The 24699-nt window shown below is 41.9% G+C and overlaps 1 protein-coding gene across 6 annotated transcripts in view; it reads left to right on the top strand.

The window, feature by feature from the left end:
- The window catches only part of ARMC2 (armadillo repeat containing 2), a 156680-nt gene that overhangs the window by 115076 nt on the left and 16905 nt on the right, over window positions 1–24699 (top strand). For all 6 annotated transcript variants that reach the window (XM_056566268.1, XM_056566267.1, XM_056566269.1 and 3 more), the window contains 3 exons: window positions 640–863; window positions 16561–16706; window positions 17210–17309. In XM_056566268.1, the coding sequence (XP_056422243.1) occupies window positions 640–863; window positions 16561–16706; window positions 17210–17309 (470 nt within the window). The remainder of the gene's footprint in view (window positions 1–639; window positions 864–16560; window positions 16707–17209; window positions 17310–24699) is intronic.

The following is a 24699-nucleotide window of genomic DNA, read 5'->3' on the forward strand; positions in this document are numbered from 1 at the left end:
CTGACACCCAGGGCGATATGTCTATTAGTACAGGTACTACTACTCCCATCATGGAACAGTCTGTTCCATGCTGGGATTAGTAGTACTACCTTAAAAATAAAAAAAGTAGAGAAAAAAAAGTGAAACACACTTTATTAAAAATGTATTAAAATTTAGTTATAAAAAAATTTAAATTTCGTTAAATACAATTTTCTCCATCACTACTGCATCCTTTTTTTTTTTTTTGCTACCCAACAAATTTTGGGTGCCAAAAATGCAATTTCCACACAAATGAAAAAACGCCAGACGCAGGAAATTGCACTGCCGTTTTTTCTAGTGTTTTTTTCAAACCAAAAAACGCAGGACAAAAAATCAAGTAGAAACTTAGCCTTAGGATGATTAAAGGAGTACTGTGGTGCAGTAAAACTTTGGATAGGGGATACGTTTTAGATCACGGGGGGTCAGAAAGCTGGAAACCCCCTCCAATACGTCTCCCCCAGGAAGGTAGCTTGTTGTCCCCCAGCGGCGGCTGACATGCCTCCTCCATGTATCACTATAGGAGAGCCAGAGAGGCAGCATTCTAGTATTGGTCTCTATATTTTGATTTATAACCTTCCTGGAATCTTTGCATTGGTCTTGAATTGCCAATGTCTCTTGCAGGTGTGTTGCTTGAAGTCTTACAGAATGAAGATGCACAAGCTAATAGTGAGGCTTTCTTGTACTGTTTGGGGACCATCAAATTCCTGTCTGGGAACACACTACTGCTCAATGAATTACTCAAAAAACAAGCAGTGGAAATATTGGTAGAGTTAATGAAGCAGGTCATCCGATTAAACACCATTCCAGAAAATATGACTTCAAATATGTGCCATCTGCTAGTTCAGGTCTGTTTGAAAATGTTTGTGTTAATACTGTGTTGGGTTTAATGCCCTACCTAAGGGGGCAGGGTTCTTTCAACTTCTGTGTCATGAACAACCAATATAGGGCCAGCTCCAGGTGTGGCCACTTTCACATGTGCATAATAGGAAAGTGTGTTTTGTCTGTATTATGGACACATGTACCACTGCAACTGCAGATTTAGAAACCTGAAACAAAAAAATTGTGATGATGTCCTCCCCGACTCGTTTTAAACTAAGTGTGGCCCTGACCACCATGACAACTTTTCCACCTAAACATCTTAGGCTTCTGACTTTTCCTGCATTCTTCCACCTACACAACCTTCTATAGTGCCCAAATGCTAATATTGCTCCCTTGATGTCCTGCACTGTGATAGTAAGAGTAGATAGGTAGGTGAGTTATCTGGGAGTAGGTATGTCTCTGCCTGTTAGTGGGGGTGTATATATTGGAGGCCCTACATATTTTGGGAGACATTAAATTGGTTTTCCCAAATCGTTAGGAATGTCTCCCACGTAGATACACAAATAAGGTCCCCCTAGTAGGGTAGACAAGTAATTTACATGGTAAATAGGCTACCCATTAGGTAGTTCCTTTCCAGTGGGTAGGCAGGTAAAGCCCCTGGTTGGTAGGTCCTCCCGTATATGTATTTTCCCAGATGGTAGGTCCATTTTGCCCCATTAAAACTACAATTATTTGAGCCAACATAAATAATTAAATTAATTAAAATTCAAACTTATCTTCTCTATGCTCACAGGCAGAGCAATTGGCCCTTCTCCTTCCCTATCTGTTTTGGTACAGGCGTCCTCTGTTAGTGATGTCATTGAGTGTGACTGTGCCAGTATGCAGAGGACTTGCCCCATTATTTTCCTTTTGAAGGCAGCAGGCATAAAGCTGCCGCAGCCTGTGTGTGTGTGATTGACAGGCAGGGGTCTCAGCCTTAGCTGAAAGTTAGTTGAAAGTTCCACCCAGGGAATAACGCATTTGCTTTTAGGTGCAAAATAAAGCCCTTACATTCTGGCACAAAATATAAAGTAAATCCTACTTGTCAAGCACTAACTCACATAAACATTCCCTATCTATACAGGTGGCTTTGAGGCTACAGCCACAGGACCCTAACTCCCATCAGAAATTCAGGTTCCTAACAACTTCAGCCTCATAATTCATGGTAAATCAGTGTTAATTGAAGTTTTTACTAAAAAATAATAAACAATAGTATAAACGACAGCATGGGTCACATATGCAAAATACACAAAATGGATGGACATTGGGCCATAATAGGAATAACATGGTAATAAGCAATACAGAGAAGGCCTGAAACACAATGAAACTCTAAATGGAGAGCAGTACCACAACCCACAACATCCACGTGTAGGTAAGCCTAATCTCAACACAGTATAGATCTATACGACCCCTGTTGGAGAGCAATAGCGTATGTGACCTCGAACAAATAAATGGAGCCGACGGCTCCAGTCTAAGTAAAGACAAAAAGAAAAGACAAAACAGTAGAAGAAAGAAAAAGAGGAAAAAGAGAAAGCGAGAAGAGAAAGCCTAAGAGAAACGGGGGAGAGGATAGCAAAAGAAGACGGGAGAGGGAGGGAAGGGAAGGGAAAAATAGGGGAAGGGAGGGGGTACTATGAGTAGGGCTATGTCCACTAACCAAATCAACCTATCCAAACCAAAAGACTTCCAGTGCCAGGGAATCACCGCCCTTGTGGCACCAATGAAATGTCTCAAGAGACCTCTTTTGGCCTGAGGAAGAGGGCACGGAAAAAGAGACAAGAGAGCAATCTTAGGAGATGGCAGGATACAGTCCGAGAAGACCCAGGTTGTAGAGTCCAAACACAGAGTCCCAAAAGGGTAAAAGAACGGGACAGTCCCACAAGGTGTGAAAGTATGTGCCCACCGCACTACCACAGCGCCAGCATGTGTTCCGAGTCTGTCGGTAACATCTTGTGGATACGAACCGAGCAGCGACACCACCTTGACACGATCTTAAAACTATATTCCTGTATGCTAGAGGAAAAAGAAGCCTTATGGTTTAGTAAAAAAACAAGAAACTTCCTCAGTGGTGAATTCACAGCCCAGGTCAGTGTCCCACATAACCAAGTAATGAGTTTTCACCGGGTCTTCCAGAGAACTTCGCAACACTCCGTAAATCAAAGAAATCTTATGAAGGGGGGGGGGGGGAAGGACACAAAAGTGCTCAAAGGGTGTAAGTGGCCTATGAAGATGTCTCTTGGGAATCAGCGATGAGTAATAATACCTACGTTTCTCATATGTGAACCAGCCCCCAGGTGGCACACTAGGAAAGGAGGTCAATGATAGTAAGGACGTAGCAGATGTAACATCTCGGAGCCGCGAGGGTGACGTATGGCCTACAAGGGTGCAGAGTTCATTTTCAAAGGGTAGGGCCGGGTTACTAAAAAAGAGGGGTAAGAGGGCCAGGGTGAGAGGAAATATCTACAGAGCCCAATAAGGAGTCCCAAACTAAAAGTAACACCCGGGAGATATAAGGATGAGCAAGGCTAGATGATCAGGAGGCGGGCGGCAACCAGGGGAGGCCAGCAGGATGAAAAGGAGAGAACTCCACCTCTAGACTGACCCACTGCTTGGTCTCAGCATGATGGCAGAAGTCAAGGATACGAGAGCAAATGGTAGACCAGTAATACATACAAAAGTCAGGCAGACCAGCCCCCTCTTTTCTTTACTCCGAGCCAACACTTGATGGCGTAGACGAGGACCAGTATTGGACCAAATAAAACATATAACTAATGAACGGAACTTGGTAAGGAAAGAGGCCGGGATACGGACTGGGAGGGTCTGCATTAAATAAAGAATCCGAGGGAGAATATCCATCTTGACCGCTGCCATCCTGCCAAACCAGGAGAGGGGAAGTGTTTTCCAAGACAGTAAATCCTGCTCAATAACCTTCAGTAAAGGGAGATAATTAGCTTCAAAGAGACCATTAAGATCTGCTAATAGGTGAAGCCCGAGATAACGGGAAATTGGGAGGAAATCCAACTAAAGAGCTCAGAGGACATAGAGACATTAAGGAGTTCAGATTTGTGGGTATTAACTTTAAAATGGCTAAGATCACCGTACTCTGAAAATTCCACTAATACAACGGGCAGGGAGACCTGGGGGTTTGTCACATATAAAAGGAGGTCGTCAGAATAAAGAGAGAGCTTGTAGGAACGGGAATGTAACCAAAGGCCTGGAATGGATGCATTCTGCCTCAGTGCCACTGCCAGATACTCCATAGCAATCACGTGAAGAAGGGGGGAGAGGGGGCACCCCTGTCTGGTCCCATTGCAAATGAGAAAGGGCGTGGACAATGTACTGTTCACTCTATCCTGCACTGTAGCACCACGGTACAGGGTTATAATGTGGCTATGGAAACGAGGACCCATACCCAACCGAGACAAGGCCAAATCTAAAATGTCCCACCCGACCCTATCAAAAGCCTTTTTGGCATCAATAGAAAGCAAACAGACAGGGAGATTGCGGGATCTGGCGCCGGCAGTGAGGGAAAATGTCTTCAGGGTAATATCCCTGGCTTCCGTACCCGAAACAAAACCAACCTGGTCAGTATGAATCAGAGAGGGAAGCAAGGGACCAAAATGTAGGGCTAAAACCTTAGAGTAGATCTTGATGTCTAGGTTAAGTAACGATATAAGGCGATAATTACTACAGGAGGCGGAATCCCTGCCAGGCTTGGGGATCACAGTGATATGGGCTATGAGAGCCTGAGGAGGAAAAGAGGCACATTGACAACTGAATAGAAAGCCCTCAACATAGGAGGGGCAACAAGGTCAACATACTGCTTATAGAAACGGGATGTGAAACCATCAGGCCCAGGGAATTTCCAGTTTTTAAGACCCCAAATGAGCTCCTGAACCTCCTCAGGCTCCAACTGACCATCAAGATGCTCCCAACGCTCCGATGCCAAAGAGGGAAGACTGTGCTTGGATAGATACTGATCAATCTTAGCCCGTAAAACAGAAGGGGAAAGGTCTGTGTATTTATCCCGTATCTGATAGAGGAATTGAAAATAAGAGCGGAGCTCAGAGACAATTTGCTGGGTGGTATCAATCCTGCCAGAAACAGTATAATGAAGAGACAGAATATACGGAGAAAAGGTTTTAGGATGTAGGGCCCTATATAGCCAGGTGTCTCTCTTATACACGTATTCATAATAGCCACGATGTGCCCTCTCCTGGTAACAGAACGACTGCTGGTCAAGACAACTGAGAAGTTGTCTTCTCATGGTGGAGATCTGGGCTCGAGTACTATGAGTAGGCTTGTTTATTAGACTCTTCCAGGGAAGCCAAGGTTGCAAACAGAGAGCTCAATTTTCGACCATTAGCTTTTTAAGACTGGCACCGCGAGACTTCAATATGCTGTGTATCGTACATTTCAAGGTCTCCCATTGAGTGGGGAATGAGGTGGAGTCAGACCAATGTATCTCCAAAAATTCGGAGATAGTACGAGTGACCTCAGATGAGTACAAAGTATCACGCAGCAAGTTGTTGTTCAGTCGCCAGGAGAAGGGAAGAGGACCACTATCAGCAAATTGATACCGAGCCAGGACAGGGGCGTGCTCCGACCACAGAATGGAGTCAATGGAGGAATGAGGGGAGGCAGAGAGGAGGGAATGACTGAAAAAAATCATGTCAAGTCGACTATAGGCATTATGGGCCGGGGAAAAATAAGTGAAGTCCTTGACCCCGGGGTGTACCACCTGCCATACATCCACCAAGTGGCAGTCAAGGACTTGTTTATGGAGTGCAGCGAAGGACAAAGAAGACTTACCGGTTGAAGAATGAAGGGCAGGGTCCCATATCCAGTTGAAGTCACCTCCCGAGGATGATTTGCGAAGACCCAGCAAACTCGTCTAGCAGACAGAGAACTGTGGAGGCAAAATCACTTGACCCTGGTTCAGGAAATAAACAGGCAGCCGTAAAAAGTTGGCAAGCATATGAAAATTGAAGAAATAAATAATGGCCTAAAGGGTCACTAGAGGATTTTAAAATGGAGGGCTGAAAGTACTAATGAAATGCTATTTAAACCCCTTTAGATTTGGACTCTACATTAGTGGAGTGGAACCAGACCGGATACTGACTGTCTTTAATAACCGGGCACGCAAAGGTCTAAAAGTGAGTTTCTTGGGGGACAATCAAAACCCTACATTTATGTAAATAACGGGAGATTTGCCTACACTTCTCCAGTTGATTAAGCCCTTTCACATTAACGGTACATACCGATAGGTCATCCATGGTATAGGAACAAAAGGAAGAGGGGTGGTAGGAAGGGAAAGGGGAGGGATGGAAAGGACAGGGAAGGAAACAGAAAGGACACCACATGGAAGCGGCAGAGGCCAATGAGAAAAGACAAGAGAGAGAAAAAAAGTAAGAAGAGGAGAGTCAAACACAAAGAAACCAATTGGAACAAAAGCCCCAAAACCCAGAGGGGCAAAGAAACTAGTAAAGTGCAGGGAACCCATCCCTTGCAGACCTATGGCAGGAACAATACCAGCCTAATACAGACTAGGGACAGAAAACAGAAAAAATAAAGAAATGAACTATACCCACCTCAGGCAATAGAAAATGCAAATGTACATGAAATAACACTCAATGGAATGAGAGGCTTCACAGCTAGAAGCCTTGACTTAAGGACAAAAATTATGCTTCATAAGAAGCCATCTTGAAATAAAGGGGGAGAAGTCTGGAGCAGACCATTCAGGTGACCGGGGAGTTCGGTGCAGGAGAACTCTTCGCCTGGCCTCGGCCAGGTACCACCGACCACTTCTCATGGGCAGGGGGAGGGGTGTCAATCAGGCATATCGGAACCGGCCAGTCCGGGAGGGCCACCATGGGTAACTCCCAGAGAGGCAAGGAATTTGGGAAGGTCCCCCAAATGACAGAACACCACAGTCTTGCCTTTATAGCGAACAGACAGTTGAAAGGGGAAGCCCCATCTTTTGGAGATGTCTCGTTCACGGAGCAGTTCCAACAAAGATTTCAATGCACAGTGTTGCTGTAGGGTGTGACTGGAAAGGTCAGGTAAGGGCACTATTGTGGCTCCATCCAAGGCTACAGGCCCATGATCTCTGGCCACTAACATAATCTTGTCCTTTTCTTTGTAAAAATGGACCCGGCAGATGACATCACGGGGTGGAGCATTATCGGGGGTTTAGAGCCCAAGGAGCGATTTCAATGCGGTCCAGCTCAAGGGGGTCGGGTCCTCAGACCCCCAGAGTACAGCAAATATCTTCTGAGCCGTACTGTCCAAGTCAGTGGGGAGCACAGATTCAGGGATGCCCCTCAGCCTAATATTTTGCCTATGGCAATTTTCAATGTCCTCCTGCATATAAAGTAGATCAGAGATCTTAGCAGAGTGTTCCTGGAGAACCTTATGATGGAGATCCAGGCGGTCATGGAGCACCTCCTGTTTTTTATCTAGTTCTTCCAGATAGTGACCCAGGTGGCGCATTTCCCCTTTAAGAGAGTCCACTTCCCACTTACAGCTAGCCTCAAGCCTATGCACACACAGTTCAAAGTCTTTTTTTTTAGTAGGAAGGGCTTTAAAATAGGATTTCAAGTCCCCTCACTCTCCTCATCGAGTCATCATATGCAGAGGCATGTGAGACCAGGGGGGAAGCAGGAGCAGCGCAGCCAGCATGGTGCTGCAAGGAACTGAATCTAGTAGCCGCTGCCATCTTGGAGGAAGCAAGGCCGCGATCTATGGCCGCTTGGCTGGAGAAAAAATGCACGATGGAGCCAGTTTCAGCATCTGAGGTAGCAGCAGACTTCTTCAGTTTCTTAGTAGCCATCAGAGGAGCCGATTATGAGTGCTGAGGAGGAGCCAGGTGAGGGCCGGAATTGAGGGTCAGGGAGTGCAGCTGTAGGAAAGTGCTGCCTCACGCTGCCATGAGCGACCAGAAGGTTACGATAATACAATAATAAACATTTATAATAAAAATAGTATAAAAAAAAAAATATTTATATATATTAAAACAGTCCATACAGTACCGCCTAATGGATGAATGGATTAAGCTAGGGGTTTGGCCGTGTAACAGCCAGCTTTTGGATATAGTAGCAAGTTAGTCTTTATGAATGATATAGGATATAATGTAGCAAGTCTTTGTATGTAGCCACTAGTATCAAGTCATTTGCACAGTTTGCAATAGTGAGGTAGAAAGTAGTTGGTGCTTCTGCACCGCTCGCCGCTCCATACTGAAGGAATCCCCGGGTGGCAGCCCCTGGTGTGCTGGGCTCCGTGACTGGCTCCGCTCGACGGCCGGCTCAAGGTGTCTGTGTAATGGGTCCTCGGGGTTCCTCCGGTTTCTCCGGTGGGATGTAGGGACACAATGCTGTACGGAGGATACTGTAGCAAGCAGATGGGTGAGTGTGCGGTCTCGTGGCAGAGAGCGCACGTCCTGGTTGGTTTCAAACCAGTGGTCCCTGATTAACCTGTTCAGGACCCAGGGCATACGGGTATGTCCTGACGCCCTGGTACTTAAGGACCTAGGACGTACCTGTACGCCCGTGGGAATTTCGGTCCCCGCCACGCGCCGGGCGGGGACCGGACCGGGGTGACTGCTGACATCGATCAGCAGGCACCCCGCGCAAATGCCCATGGGGTTCATCAGACCGCCCCATGTCGGCGATCGCGGCAAATCGCAAGTGAATTCACACTTGAGATTTGCGCGATTACGGGTCTATGGTGACCCGGTATATAAGGGGGATCGCGGTTGTCCAAGACACCCACGATCCCCCTGAAGGGATAGGAGTGAGGTGGCAGGGGTGCCACCCCTCCTATCCTTGCTATTGGTCGTCAAAAGCTACAACCAATAGCAGATCGTGGGCAGCGGGGTTAACTTTAGTTTTCCCCATCCTGCCCACCCACAATAGGCGGGACAGGAAGGGGAAACCGTCAGGGACCGGGCGCCGAAGTCCACTTACCGATCTGTGGAGGCTGCGGGACGAGATCGGCTGCGGTGATCACGCGGGCGGCGATGTCGTGCGGCAGAAGAGGACGGCTCCCTGGATCCAACGGAAGCTGGTGAGTTGCCTAGCAACATCTGGAGGGCTACAGTCTGAAACCACTATACGGTGGTCTCTACATTGTAGCCCTCCAGATGTTGCAAAACTACAACTCCCAGCATGCCCAGACAGCTGTTTAGGCATGCTGGGATTTGCAGTTTTGCAACAGCTGGAGATCTACAGTTTAGAGACCACTGTACAGTGCTCTCTATACTGTAGCACTCTAGATCTTGCAAAACTACAACTCCTAGCATGCCCACACAGCAGTTTGCTGTCTGGGCATGCTGGGATTTGTAGTTTTGCTACATCTGGAGGTCCACAGTTTGGAGATCACTGTGCACTGGTCTCTAACTGTAGCCCTCCAGATGTTGCAAAACTGCAAATCCCAGCATGCCCAAACAGCAAACAGCTGTCTCGGCATGCTGGGATTTATAGTTGCGTCCCTCCATCTGTTGCATAACTACATCTCCCAGCATCAGTACATGCTGGGAGTTGGTTTTGCAACAGCTGGAGGCACACTGGTTGGAAAATACTGAGTTAGGTAACAGAACCTAACTGAAGGTTTTCCAACCATTGTGCCTCCAGCTGTTGCAAAACTACAACTCCCAGCATGCACGGTACATTCACACTGGCGGGTTTACAGCAAGTTTCCTGCTTCAAGTACGAGCTGCGGCAAATTTTTCGCCGTGGTGCAAATTTCTAGCGGGAAGCTCACTGCAAACCTCCGCCAGTCGGAATGTACCCTAAAAACACTACACTAACACGTAATAAAGGGTAAAACACTACATATACACCCCTTACACTGTGTCCCCCCCCCCCCCCCAATAAAAATGAAAAATGTATTGTACGGCAGTGTTTCCAAAACAGAGCCTCCAGCTGTTGCAAAACAACAACTCCCAGCATTTCCGGACAGCCACGGACTGTCCAGGCATGCTGGGAGTTTAGGAACAGCTGCTGGAGGCACCCTGTTTGGGAATCACTGGCGTAGAATACCCCTATGTCCACCCCTATGCAATCCCTAATTTAGTCCTCATATGCGCATGGCGCTCTCTCACTTCAGAGCCCTGTCGTATTTCAAAGAAACAGTTTAGGGCCACATATGGGTTATTTCCGTACTCAGGAGAAATTGCACTACAAATTTTGGGGGGCTTTTTCTCCTTTTTACCCTTTATGAAAAGGAAAAGTTGGGGGCTACACCAGCCTGTTAACCTGTAAAAAAAAATTTACACTAACGTACTGGTGTTGCCCCATACTTTTTATTTTCACAAGTGTTAAAAGGGAAAAAGGACCCCCAAAATTTGTAACGCAATTTCTCCTGAGTACGGAAATACCCCATATGTGGGCGTAAAATGCTCTGCGGGCACACAACAAGGCTCAGGAGTGAGAGCGCACTATGTACATTTGAGGCCTAAATTGGTGATTTGCACAGTGGTTGCTGATTTTACAGCGGTTCTGACATAAACGCAAAAAAAAATACTCATGTGACCCCATTTTGGAAACTACACCCCTCACGGAACGTGACAAGGGGTATAGTGAGCATTAACACCCCACAGGTGTTTAATGAAAATTCTTCAAAGTTGGATGGAAAAATGAAATAAAAAATTTTTCACTAAAATGCTGGTGTTACCCTACATTTTTCATTTTCACAAGGGAAAATAGGAAAAAAGTCCCCCAAAATTTGTAATCCCATTTCTTCTGAGTAAGAAAATACCCCATATGTGGATGTAAAGTTCTCTGCTGGCGAACTACAATGCTCAGAAGAGAAGGAGCTCCATTGGGATTTTGAAGAGAAAGTTTGTCCGGAATTGAAGGCCACATGTGTTTACAAAGCCCCCATAGTGCCAGAACAATGGACCCCCCCACATGTGACCCCATTTTGGAAACGACACCCCTCACGTAATGTAATAAGGGGTACAGTGAGCATTTATGCCCCACAGGTGTCTGACAGATTTTTGGAACAGTGGTCCGTGGAAATGAAAAATGTAATTTTTCATTTGCACAGCCCACTGTTCCAAAGATCTGTCAAACGCCAGTGGGGTGTAAATACTCACTGCACCCCTTATTCAATTCTGGGGTGACATGTGGGGGGGGTCCACTGTTTTGGCACCACGGGGGGCTTTGTAAACGCACATGGCCCCCGACTTCTATTCCAACCAACCAGCCCTCTACTGCGCTCGCCGAACACTTTACATACACATATGAGGTATTTACTTGAGAGAAATTGGGTTACACATTTTAGGAAGAGTTCTCTCCTTTTACCCCTTGTAAAAATTCAATAACTGGGTCTACAAGAACATGCCAGATTTAGAATTTTCTCCTTCAATTTGCTGCTATTCCTGTGAAACACCTACAGGGTTAACAATCCTTTTGAATGTCATTTTGAATACTTTGAGCGGTGCAGTTTTTATAATGGGGTCATTCATGGGGTATTTCTAATATGAAGGCCCTTCAAATCCACTTCAAAACAGAACTGGTCCCTGAAAAATTTCGATTTTGAAAATCTTGTGAAAAATTGGAAAATTGCTGCTATACTTTGAAGCCCTCTGATGTCTTCCAAAAGTTAAAACATGTCAACTTTATGATAGAAACATAAAGTAGACATATTGTATATGTGAATCAATATATAATTTATTTGGAATATTCATTTTCCTTATAAGCAGAGAGCTTCAAAGTAAAAAAAAAATGCTAAATTTACGAATTTTTTCATCAAATTTGGGAATTTTTCACTAACATAAAGTAGAATATGTCACGAAAAAACAATCTCGGAATCAGAATGAAAGGTAAAATCATCCCAGAGTTATTAATGCTTAAAGTGACAGTGGTCAGATGTGTAAAAAATGGACAGGTCCTACAGTGAAAATTGGCTGGGTCCTTAAAGGGGTATTCCAGGCAAAAACTTTTTTTTATATATCAACTTGCTCCGGAAAGTTAAACAGATTTGTAAATTACTTCTATTAAAAAATCTTAATCCTTCCAATAGTTATAAGCTTCTGAAGTTTTCTGTCTATCTGCTCAATGATGATGTCATGTCACGGGAGCTGTGCATGATGGGAGAATATCCCTTGCATGATGGGAGAATATCCCCACAGGAGCTGGACAGCTCCCGGGACGTGAGTCAACAGAAAGCAGTTAGACAGAAAACAGCAACTCAACTTCAGAAGCTAATAACTATTGGAAGGATTAAGATTTTTAAATGGAAGTAATTTACAAATCTGTTTAACTTTCCGGAGCCAGTTGATATATATAAAAAAGTTTTTGCCTGGAATACCCCTTTAAGGGGTTAAGGGGGTTCCAGCTGTTGCAAATCTTGGTGGCTGGAGATGGATCCTATAGGTGGTCGGTATGGTAGGGTGGGTTACTAGACGCGTTTCGGGGAGACCCCTTTATCATTTTTATCATCTTTATTATTGACAGCTATTGATAAAGGGGTCTCCCCGAAACGCGTCTAGCAACCCGCCCTACCATACCGACCACCTATAGGATCCATCTCCAGCATTGTTTTCTCATAGTAGTGCCACATGCATTGTGCCAGCACAGTAGCCCCAAAATAGTTTGCTTGGGAAAATAAATAGACCCTATACATACAAAATCAAGATTTAAGGGGGCGATTTATCAAAATGTGCAGAAGAAACGTTAACCAGTTGCCAATAACAACTAATAGTTTTTTTCATTTCTCAGAGGCCTTTTTAACCCCTTAAGGACCAAGGGCATACAGGTACGCCCTTGGACCTGCTCTCCTGATATAACGCGGGGTTACACAGTAACCCCGCGTCATATCACGGCGGGCCCGGCATCATAGTGAAGCCGGGACCCGCCTCTAATAGCGCGCAGTGCCGATCGCGGCACCGCGCGCTATTAACCCTTTAGCCGCGCGCTCAGAGCTGAGCCGCGCGGCTAAAAGTGAAACCGAAAGTGGCCGGCTAGCTCAGTCGGGCTGTTCGGGATAGCCGCGGCTAATCGCGGCATCCCGAACAGCTGACAGGACAGCGGGAGGGCCCCTACCTGCCTCCTCGCTGTCCGATCGCCGAATGACTGCTCAGTGCCTGAGATCCAGGCATGAGCAGTCATGCGGCAGAATCGTTGATCACTGGTTTCTTATGAGAAACCAGTGATCAGCATAGAAGATCAGTGTGTGCAGTGTTATAGGTCCCTATGGGACCTATAACACTGCAAAAAAAAAGTGAAAAAAAAAAGTGAATAAAGATCATTTAACTCCTCCCCTATTAAAAGTTTGAATCACCCCCCTTTTCCAATAAAAAAAAAACAGTGTAAATAAAAATAAACATATATGGTATCACCGCGTGCGGAAATGTCCGAATTATAAAAATATATCATTAATTAAACCGCTCGGTCAATGGCGTGCGCGCAAAAAAATTCCAAAGTCCAAAATAGTGCATTTTTGGTCACTTTTTATATCATTTAAAAATGAATAAAAAGCGATCAATAAGTCTTATCAATGCAAACATGGTACCGTTAAAAACTTCAGATCACGACGCAAAAAATGAGCCCTCATACCGCCACATACACGGAAAAATAAAAAAGTTATAGGGGTCAGAAGATGACAATTTTAAACGTATTAATTTTCCTGCATGTAGTTATGATTTTTTCCAGAAGTCCGAAAAAATCAAATCTATATAAGTAGGGTATCATTTTAATCGTATGGACCTACAGAATAAAGATAAGGTGTCATTTTTACCGAAAAATTTACTACATAGAAATGGAAGCCCCCAAAATTTACAAAACTGCGTTTTTTTTTTCAATTTTGTCGCACAATGATTTTTTTTTCCGTTTCACCGCAGATTTTTGGGCAAAATGACTGACGTCATTACAAATTAGAATTGGTGGCGCAAAAAATAAGCCATCATATGGATTTTTAGGTGCAAAATTGAAAGAGTTATGATTTTTTAAAGGCAAGGAGCAAAAAACGAAAATGCAAAAACGGAAAAACCCCCGGTCCTTAAGGGGTTAAAAATGAAAGAAGCTATCCAGTTTCCATAGGTAACTGTTCAGCTTTTCCTCTGCACAGGTTTTGATAAATACTTACAGTGCCTAGAAAAAGTATTCACCCCCTTGACTTTTTTTCGTATTTTGGTGCCTCACAACCTGGAATTAACATGGATTGTAACATGTTTGAAGATTTTTATTTTTATTTTCTTATTGTGAAGCAAACAACAAATAGGACAAAAGAACAGAAAAAGTCAATGTGCATAACTATTCACCCCCCCTTAAAGTCAATACTTTTTAAAGCCACCTTTTGCGGCAATCACAGCTCCAGGTCGCTTTGGATAAGTCTCTATGAGATTGCCACATCTTACCACTGGGATTTGTGCCCATTCCTCCTTGCAAAACTGCTCCAGCTCCAGTGTTTTTGGGGTCATTGTCCTGCTGGAAGGTGAACCTCCATCCGAGTGATACAGGTTTTGCTCAAGAATATGCCTGTATTTAGTACCATCCATCTTTCCCTCAACTCTGACCAGTTTCCCAGTCCCGGCTGCTGAAAAAGATGGTGTTCTTTGGGTGATGTGATGTGATGTGTTGGGTTTACACCAGACATAGCATTTTCTTTGATGGCCAAAAAGTTCAGTTTTAGTCTCATCAGACCAGACCAGAGCACCTTCCTCCATACATTTTGTGAGTCTCCCACATGCCTTTTCGCAAACTCACAAATTGCCTTTTTGTTTTTAGCTGAAAGTAATATTTTTTTTCTGGCCACTCTGCCATAAAGCCCAACTCTACGATTTGTTGTCATCCTATGTACAGATACCCCAGTCTCTGCTGTGGAACTCTGCAGCTCCTCCAGGGTTACCTTAGGTCTCTGTGCTGCCTCTCTGAATAATGCCCTCCTTGCCCGGTCCGTGAGTTTTTGTGGTCGGCAGTCTCTTGCCATTTGGTTATGATAGATTTGATGGTGCTCCTGGGGTACATCAAAGATTTGGATATTTTTTTTATAACCTAAACCTGACCTCAACAACATTGTCTCTTACTTGTTTGTAGAGTTCGTTGGTCTTTATGGCAGTGTTTGGTTACTGATGCCTCTTTCTTAGGTGTTTCAGCCTCTGGGGCTTTTTAAAAAAGGTGTGTATATGTAATGACAGATCATATGACACTTAGCTTTGCACACAGGTGGACATCATTTCAATAATTATATGACTTCTGAAGGTAATTGATTGCACCAGAGCTTTTTATGGGCTTCCTAACAAAGGGGGGTGAATACATACACACATGCCAATTTTCTGTTTTCTATTTCTAAACAATAGTTTTATTTTATATATTTTTCTCATTTCACCTCACCAACTTTTAGACTATTGTGTTCTGATACATCACATAAAATTTAGATTAACAAAACATTGAACTTAAGGCTTAAGGGGTTAATACTTTTGCAAGGCACTGAATCTAGTTTGAAAACTTTTACAGGAGAATTCAATAATGACAGGAAGATATATAACATAAAAACTGTTTGGGTATTGCATTCATTTGCTAGTAAGGGTGATTTAAAAAGGAGCTATTAAATGGCCATTTACCTGACTATGCCATATTCCTGCAAGGTAATTTTTTGTAATACAGTGCTACACACCCTCTGATTCCCTTAATACAGCCATACAATTCAAGAGCGTTTTACACAAAGGACACTCATCACCCATCATGGGTGGGGGTCCAAATGCTGGAACACCCACTAATCACAAAAAAAAAAAAAACTGGTCCTGTGTCTCAGGGATCAGACACTCAGCAATTAGACACTGACTGTCCTTTGTTGGTAAATCCTTTTACATGGTAAAATTCCGTGTACCTGCAGACCCCATTAGGGAGAGTTCATTACATACAGTTGTTTACAGTTCTCATTGAACTCATAATTGCTTGTATAATCTATTTGATGCAGGCTCACTATAGTGGTGGCTGCAGGCATCAATTTTTTTTAAATAATTTTATTTCTTTGATGACTGACAACAAAGTGTGTCCCTTATTTTGCTGGGCCCCTGAGGGTAGTAGTACCACCTGTACTGAAAAAGGAAAATAGAAATTTTCCATGTAGAACTAAGCTAGGGCTGTAGTTAGTGGTCTTTCAGCTTCAGTAGTAAATGCTGCTCAACAGTAGTAGTCTCAGTACTCAGTATCTCATCCCTTGGATACATGTGCATACACCTGCATAAAATGTGTATTCTGTGTGAGCTGAGCCATATGCTCATGTTGCATTATGTTTTTTTATTTATTTTTTTATTTTTTAACTGTGGCCTGTGCCAGCCACAGAATAAGAATATCATTATCAAAAGTCAATGTTTATGCAGTGTCCTTTGTCAGTTCCCTCTGACACTGTAAAAAATGCGCTGGAGGGAAAATGAAGCCAAAACTGATGCCAATCATTTGAATGGGACCGTTCACAATCACCCGGCATCTCAGTTTAGATGCCGGATGATCGGACTCGCCAGACCAGCACCAACAGGGGAACGCATCTTGCTGCATTCCACGTACTTGCTGTATATACTTGTCAAGCAACTGATGATTTTTACTGATGACTTTTTGAGCATCAGTCGTGCCATCAGTTGTCAACAGTTTATGAAAAAAAATGGAGCCTGACACAACGGACATATGTAAACCTAGCCTTACTGTTCTAAAAAGAAAATGTTGTTTTATCTTTCATCAGCTGACTGCAACATTAAGGAACCTTGCTGATATTTCCCAGTCACGTCCAAAGTTTCTTTCAACAAATGCTTTAATGGAGTTATGCATTCTCTTGGATTATTATATACAAGATAAAGATATATGCACCAATGTTTCTCGAATATTAAGGTATATATCTTTTGTTTTCCTAACTATGGTAGGTTAACACCAGTCATAGGATTCCCTAAAAGTATATGGCCCAAGAATGATCTCTTGTCTCTAGTTTAAAGGTGCTTAATTTCATTATTTGCATGTGATTTGCATTATAGATAATGATAGTGTACATGACTGTGATTACTCATGACTTAAAGTTAATGCATAGATTAATGAAAATTTAGACTGGACTTTTATTTGGTGCTGAGCACTAATGCTATTCTTATCATTAATAAAATTTCTGCAGTTCCTTAAATAATCTACAATGTTTTTATTCCTTGCATTATGCTTTACTTTCTTATATTTTATCTATTGTATTAAAATGCCACTGAAAGGAGATATATTTTATAAAGCGTTTTCTGTTTCTAGCCTTTCATTGTTCTTGTTATATTATATAATATCCTATTTATAGGCTTTATCTTGAAAAATTAATTTGTCTTTAAATAATAATAATTTATTTATTTATTTATTTTTTTAAGCAAACTTTCTCTCTACCATGATTGCTGCATGGCTTTGGCAGACTGCTCCAACTGTTATGGCATATTCTTATCCGTACTAAACAAACATTCCAATAAACAGGTTTGTTAGTTTGTTTTCATTCTGGATATATATTGTATTATGAGAAATTCAAAAAAAACCTTACTTTAAGAAAGTTGCCTAGACCCGGGTACGCAGTCATGGAGGGCTGTCCAGTGGCAGGCTTAAGTGACCTATTTCTCCCTATACACTCTTAAAGAGAGATTTGTCACCTAACCCTTTAAAGGAGTACTCCACCCCTAGACATCTTATCCCCAGCGGGACCCCAGTGGTCGGACCCCCTGCGATTTGAAACTTATAAATTTCTCACCACTGGATATCTCCTTTAAGTACCAGCGCATCAGGACATACATTTACGTCCTCAGTCCTTAAGGGGTTAATACGGACGGGGAGCAGGAAACACACTGAGTTTGAAAGAAAATTCGCTCATGTCAATGCACCCTTAATAATTATAATAATAATAATGATAATAATTTTATTTATATAATAATTTTATTTATATAGGGTTACACGTAACGGATCCACAGCATATTTTACGCTGTGGTTTTGCCGGTGACTTTACCCTATAGTGTGCCTCCAGCTGTCCCAAGACCCCCCCCCCCTCTCCCCGTGTCCTGTTTGGAGCAGCAATCCGCCACTACAAGCAGCCACACAGGGACCTGCGTGTCGCCACCCGCACTCGCAGTGTACTGAGACATCACAGAGTGGCTGCGATGTCTCAGTACACTGCGCATGCGTGCGACGATTTGTTTGTCCCTGTGTGGCTGCTTGTAGCAGCGGACTATACACTATAGGGTTGGGTCACTGGCGGATCCATTGCGTGTGACCCTACGCTAAAAGAGAGTTGAGAATATGCTACTACTGAACACAGTTAGCACTGTTGTTATTGTTGTCGGTGTATTTATGTCTTACATAGGTCTTTATCATTGTGCCCTCAATATTTGTAAAATTCATTAACACTGTAACAAACAGTCATGGCCGTAAATGTTGGCACCTCTGAAATTTTTCTAGAAAATGAAGTATTTCTCACAGAAAAGAATTGCAGTAACACATGTTTTGCTATACACATGTTTATTCCCTTTGTGTGTATTGGAACTAAACCAAAAAATGGAGGAAAAAAACCAAATTGGACATAATGTCACACCAAACTCCAAAAATGGGCTGGACAAAATTATTGGCACCCTTTAAAAATTGTGGAAAAATAAGGTTTTCCCAACCTATGACATACATGTACGTCATGCAGATATTGGCCGCTACTCGCGGCATCTCGCCGTGCCCTCACAGCGATCGCTCCTATCAACTAGTCAAATCTGACTAGCTGATGGCAGCATTACGCACAGAAAAATCCTGAGCAGCGCAGTGTCACAGGGATCGGGACACACACACTGCTCTGCTAGGAGAACCCAGTGCCCCTTACCTGTCCTCCCTTCCCCCGGTGTCCCTTACCCATCCTGAGCTGCCGACGCTGTGGCCGCCGACATGCTTTAGTTTAACAATTTTTTTACTTCTGTACAACAGCTTCCCCTAGTGTCCTAAACCTGTTACTGCATGTTTTGTGCACTAGACACTAGGGAGGAGCTGTTGTACAGAAGTAAAAAAATAATTTTATATATACACACACACGTGTATATGTGTGTGTGTGTGTGTATATATATATATATATATATGTGTGTGTGTATATATATATATATATATATATATATATGTATATATACAAAATGTTATTGTTCCCCCCCAAAAAAATTAGATTTTAAACTTTTGTAGAAGATTAGAAAAAATGCTCATAATAATATAAGCCTTCTAATGTCGTAAAAAAATAAAAGAATGTTTAACAAATGATGCCAACATAAAGTAGACATGCTGTGGATGTTAATTAATAACTACATTTACTTGGCATGACTATTTCTCTTACAAGTAGAGAGTTTCAAGCATTGAGAAAAGAAAATTTTTCCAATTTTTCCCAATATTTTAGAGTTTTTCACAAAAAACGCTTCATGTATCAACAAAAATTTACCGCTAATATCAAGTACAATATGTCTCGAAAAAACTCTCTGAATCACTTTGCCAGGTAAATCAGAGACACATGTCAGATTTGAAAAAACGGACTGGGTCATGAAGGCCAAAACTAGCTGGGTCATGAAGGGGTTAAACTCACTTGGGGCAAGTAACAGGTGAGGGCAATATAAAAATCACACTTGAAAGCAGATAAAAAGGAGAGAAGTTCACTTAGTATTTGCATTGTGTGTCACACTAAGCATGAACAACAGAAAGAGGAGAAGAGAACTGTCTGAGGACTTGAGAACCAAAATTGTGGAAAAATATCAACAATGTCATGGTTACAAGTCCATCTCCAGAGATCTATATTTGCCTTTGTCCACAGTGGGCAATATTATCAAGAAGTTTGCAACCCATGGCACTGTAGCTAATCTCCCTGGGCGTGGACGGAAGACAAAAATTTATGAAATGTGTCAACGCAGGATAGTCCGGTTGGTGGATAAGCAGCCCCAAACAAGTTCCAAAGATATTCAAGCTGTCCTGCAGGCTCAGTGTCAGCGCAAACTATCCGTCGACATTTAAATGAAATGAAACGCCATGGCAGGAGACCCAGGAGGACCCCACTGCTGACAAAGAGACATAAAAAAGCAAGACTACATTTTGCCAAAATCCTTCTGGGAAAATGTCTTGTGGACAGATGAGACCAAGATAGAGCTTTTTGGTAAAGCACATCCTTCTACTGTTTACCAAAAACGTAATGAGGCCTACAAAGAAAAGAACACTGAACCTCCACCATATTTCACTGTAGGTACTATGATGTTTTGGGGTTGTTTTGCTGCCTCTGCTGGCACTGGGTGCCTTGAATCTTTGCAAGGAATCATGAAATCTGAGGATTACCAACAGATTTTGGGTCGCACTGTACAGCCCAGTGTCAGAAAGCTGGGTTTGCGTCTCTCCAGCAGGACAATGACCCCAAACATATGTCAAAAAGCACCCAGAAATGGATGGCAGCAAAGCGCTGGATAGTTCTGAAGTGGCCAGCAATGAGTCCAGATCTAAATCCCATTGAACACCTGTGGAGAGATCTTAAAATTGCTGTTGGGAAAAGGCGCCCTTCCAATAAGAGAGACCTGGAGCAGTTTGCAAAGGAAGAGGGGTCCAACATTCCGTGTAAGAAGCTTATTGATGGTTATAGGAAGCGACTGATTTCAGTTATTTTTTCCTAAGGGTGTACAACCAAATATTAAGTTTAAAGTGCCAATAATTTTGTCGAGCCTGTTTTTGGAATTTGGTGTGACATTATGTCCAATTTGCTTTTTTTCCTCCCTTTTTCCTCTTGTTTAGTTCCAATACACACAAAGGGAATAAACATGTGTATAGCAAAACATGTGTTACTGCAATCGTTTTTTGTGAGAAATACTTCATTTTCTTGAAAAATTTCAGGTGTGCCAAAATTTACGGCCATGACTGTATATAGCAATTTAATAGTATAATATTTAGAACAAACCTTTTTATTTGTGTATAAAATCTATAACAGAAGTGCCTGATTCTTTGTCTCTCTGCATGTGCTCTAGCAATAACGTGTCAGCAATCTGCATTGTTTCTCTAAGAAAATTTCACTTACCCTAGAGAAACAAAACAATCAGTCATCAGATTCACACTGAATCAGATGATAGCCATAACTTACGCTAAATCTTTTATGTCTAGAAATATATATAGGCTTATATCTGACTTTTAAGTTTGCTTTAATATTTGATTTATGCTGTGAGCCAAATGCTCAAACATGTATTAAAGGGGAATTGCATATATAGCTTTTCTCTTAAATCCCTCTATTTTAAGCCTTTGCACACAGCTCTATTTTGCACAGAATTGGGCTCACATTCTACTGCATGAGGCTTTTATAGTACATCCTTCTGGCACAAATCTTATGTAAGCTTTTTATGATGGATTAAGTAGGAATCTAGCAGAGAAAATAAATAAACATGATGTTATTAAAAGGGGTTATCCAGTATTGGAAAAACTCTTTTGTGCCAAAACAGCACCACTCCTGTGCACAGGTTGTGTCTGGTATTGCAGCTCAGCTCCATTGAAGTGAATGGGACTGAGCTGCAATATTACAAACAACCTGTGCTCAGGTGTGGTGCTGTTTTTGCAACAAAAAAAAGCTGTATTTTTCTAATACCGTAAACCCTTTAATGTAACTTAGAAGTACTGACCCTTGGGGAGCGTACCATTTTACATACATCGAAAGAGTAGTGATACTTATTGGCCCAGAGGCCTAAAAAGATGTATGTTGTGGTCCCTCAGCACAAGAAATTGTATGTATACAGTCATACCTCATTCTTAAATAGTCCTTTATTTTAAATAGAAACTCCTTTTATAGTACTGAAAATCTGTTTACAGTTACAATAAAGTCTTCATTTGGTTAGTTTTAATTCTCACTAGGATTCCACACCCAGCCATTGAGCGTCCCAACAACGTGAGCATTAAGGAAAGTATGAAAATTTGTGTCTGCCAGTATTTAATACAAGCAACACGGAATATCCCTTTGGGAAAAGCCATTTTTCTTTAGCGCAGGAGACAGACACAAACATTTCCTAGAAATCTGAATATAGCTGGCAGTGTGGATTGCCTTTCAGGCAGTGCTTACATACTTTATTCCCATACCAATCAAGGTCATTTTGCCCAATTGTCTATTAATCTGCTTCTTCCAGCAAGGTTTCAGTTCTCACATAACAGGATATTTCAAGATTCCTGCTATGGAGAGACATCATTCTAATAAATATTTATATGTCATTTCTATTGCAGAATAGCATTGAGTCATTGCAGTCTCTGTCACTGGTGGAAAGATACACAGGCAGCTGTTGACATTTAGTCAGTCAGTGGGTGTTGATAGATTTCAGTTCTACATTTGGAAGTTTGTTGCTTTTCTAATCATACATTGTTTTGTAGACAGTAAGAAGCATTATATATGGCAGAAAGGACACAAACAGCTGAACAATTTGCAATGTATTAACATACACTGCTCTTGTATATCCATTGCTCCTAAAAATCATCTTGGGGCAATATTTCCTTTATAAATGAACAGGAAATTTAGCATTACCTATCCTATGCCATATATAAGTAAGGTTACAATCGCAGCTGTGTGGCTATGATTTCCTTTTTTTGTTTCATCAACTGCAAAAAGTTTTCCCAGTTATGTCACAGAATATTGATGTAACACACAAGGGTTCCCCCAGTGCAATATCTAAAGAGAATCTGTCAGATCTAATTGCAGCTAAGAGCAGCAGACACTACTGAATAGCTGTTATCCAAACAGCAAACTGTACCTTTCTTGGAGCTGATGGTGGTTGCCAAACCTGTAAAATGACTATTTGTTTCTCAGCCATATGTCAAGGAGGTGGGCCGAGCTCTTCAAGTGCCACATCCTGGCACATATCACACATCTTTTTTTGCCCTCATCTCTCAGCACCTCCTTAATAAGTGTTCAGAGCCCTGTATACAGGTCAGGAGGGGTTGGGAGGTAAAGGCAAGTGAGGAAATGTGTCAGGCTATGGAACTTGAGCAGCTATACTTGTAACATTTTATGGCTAAAACACTCTGAATCATATTAGAGGGTTATTGCACACAGTAATGCCAAAGAATAATAATCATGGTCTCAGTGTATCATAATACATTGATAATGTATAAAGTGATAAAAAAAACAAAAATAAAAAGTTGTAATGTCACTATAAATTACTCATAATCACTGTGACATAATAGAAAACAGTGATGCCAGAAAATAGGGATATTAAAGGGTTATCCAGGAATTTAAAACAGACCTGTTTTCTTTCAAAGACCGTGGTCTCCACTTTTGGGTGTGGTGTTACAACTTGGCTCCATTCACTTCAGTGGAACTGAGCTGCAGAACCACACCCAACCTGGAGACAGACAGGGAGAGGTCTTTGAAAGAATCTTTGTTTTTCGATTCCTGGATAACCCCTTTAAACATAGTGGTGTCAATGCCAATTGTTGAGAACCACAGTGATGTCTGCACTCAAAATACAAGCATAAGGCACACAATTACAGTACAGATTAATTGGAAATGGGGATGTCATAAAACAATAATAAATACTGTGATATTATGTTATAGAATTAGTAACAGAGGGACCAAAGAAATAAACGTATTAACGGATAAAGATCAATTACACATATAAGGTATACATGTTTATAAAAATCTTAATAAAATCATACAAAATTAATATAAAAATATGATGGTCAACAGCAACTAATAAAGACTTTAGTGATTGCTTGATTTTTACATTTGCTTACTAACTAGATGGAGTTATATTTTGTATTTGCTTTTTAAGCAGGAATTGTGCTTTTAAAATAAAATAAAAAAAAAGAACTCTAAAAATACTTTTATGGGTTAAAGAAACATGGAAGACTTATTTTTAAGTTTTACTTGTTAGTGCAACATTTTCCTGGGCGCGTTGACACTTGTGGTTGGAGAGCATGTGTTATTCATTTATAGTCTAGGATTCCAAGAATATGTTCACTTTGTTATTGGAGTAGTGTATACGGAAACTATAATGCTTTGCATGTTTTAGTCTGTTTTTAATAGAATTTCAGGTAGATAATTTAAAGAGAACCTAAATCTGCAGAATTTATATTCATAACCAAACAGGTATTTCCTATGTGTTTCTAGCCTGTCATAATTGTGAGTGTATTTGTTTTTAGTACGGTACATAAAGAAAAACTAAACTTATTTATTCGCTCTGAACCCAATAAACTGGGTTATAGTGTGGGTAAACAGCTTTAAAAAGAGGGCTACTAACATTTATCTGTGAAGAGCTTGCAGAGTTATGTCCGTTGATATCCTTATTACCATTGCGCAGCTCTGTGCAGTAGAGGCGGAGAGCCGGGTCACCGGTGGGGGTGAGCTCTCTGGTTGTAGTGAGCAGAGTGCTTTTCCCCACCAGAAGGCTAGTGAATACATTTGCGAAGGGGGGGTTGTGCAGTGAATGTGAAGAAGGCTGGGGAGCTTAGCGAGTTGACTTCTCCCCTACCTTGTGCAGACCTGTGCAATAGGAATAAAGATATCAACGAACATAACTCTGAAAGTTTTATGCTTGCTTATAGTGTGGGTAAATAGCTGTAAAATGAGGGCTTACTTACAGTTTTAGGTCAGACATCTCCAGAGTTATGCCCGTTACAATCTTGCTGTCATTGTGCTCCAGCATTTTTTAATATAATGTAGATAACACCATTATATATATATATATATATATATATATATATATATATATATATATAAAAATTGTATATTTGTGGGTAAAAAAAATGCTGTCTCCCAGTTATTGAATGTGTGTCTTTGTGAAGAGACCAAATACAGTAAGTGTGTAGGGCTCTGTGCAGGCTCCCGAGTTCATCCTGCAGTATGAGCCGGGAGTGTGTC

This window comes from Hyla sarda, chromosome 3, assembly GCF_029499605.1.
Source record: "Hyla sarda isolate aHylSar1 chromosome 3, aHylSar1.hap1, whole genome shotgun sequence".
NCBI classification, from domain to species: Eukaryota; Metazoa; Chordata; class Amphibia; order Anura; family Hylidae; genus Hyla; species Hyla sarda.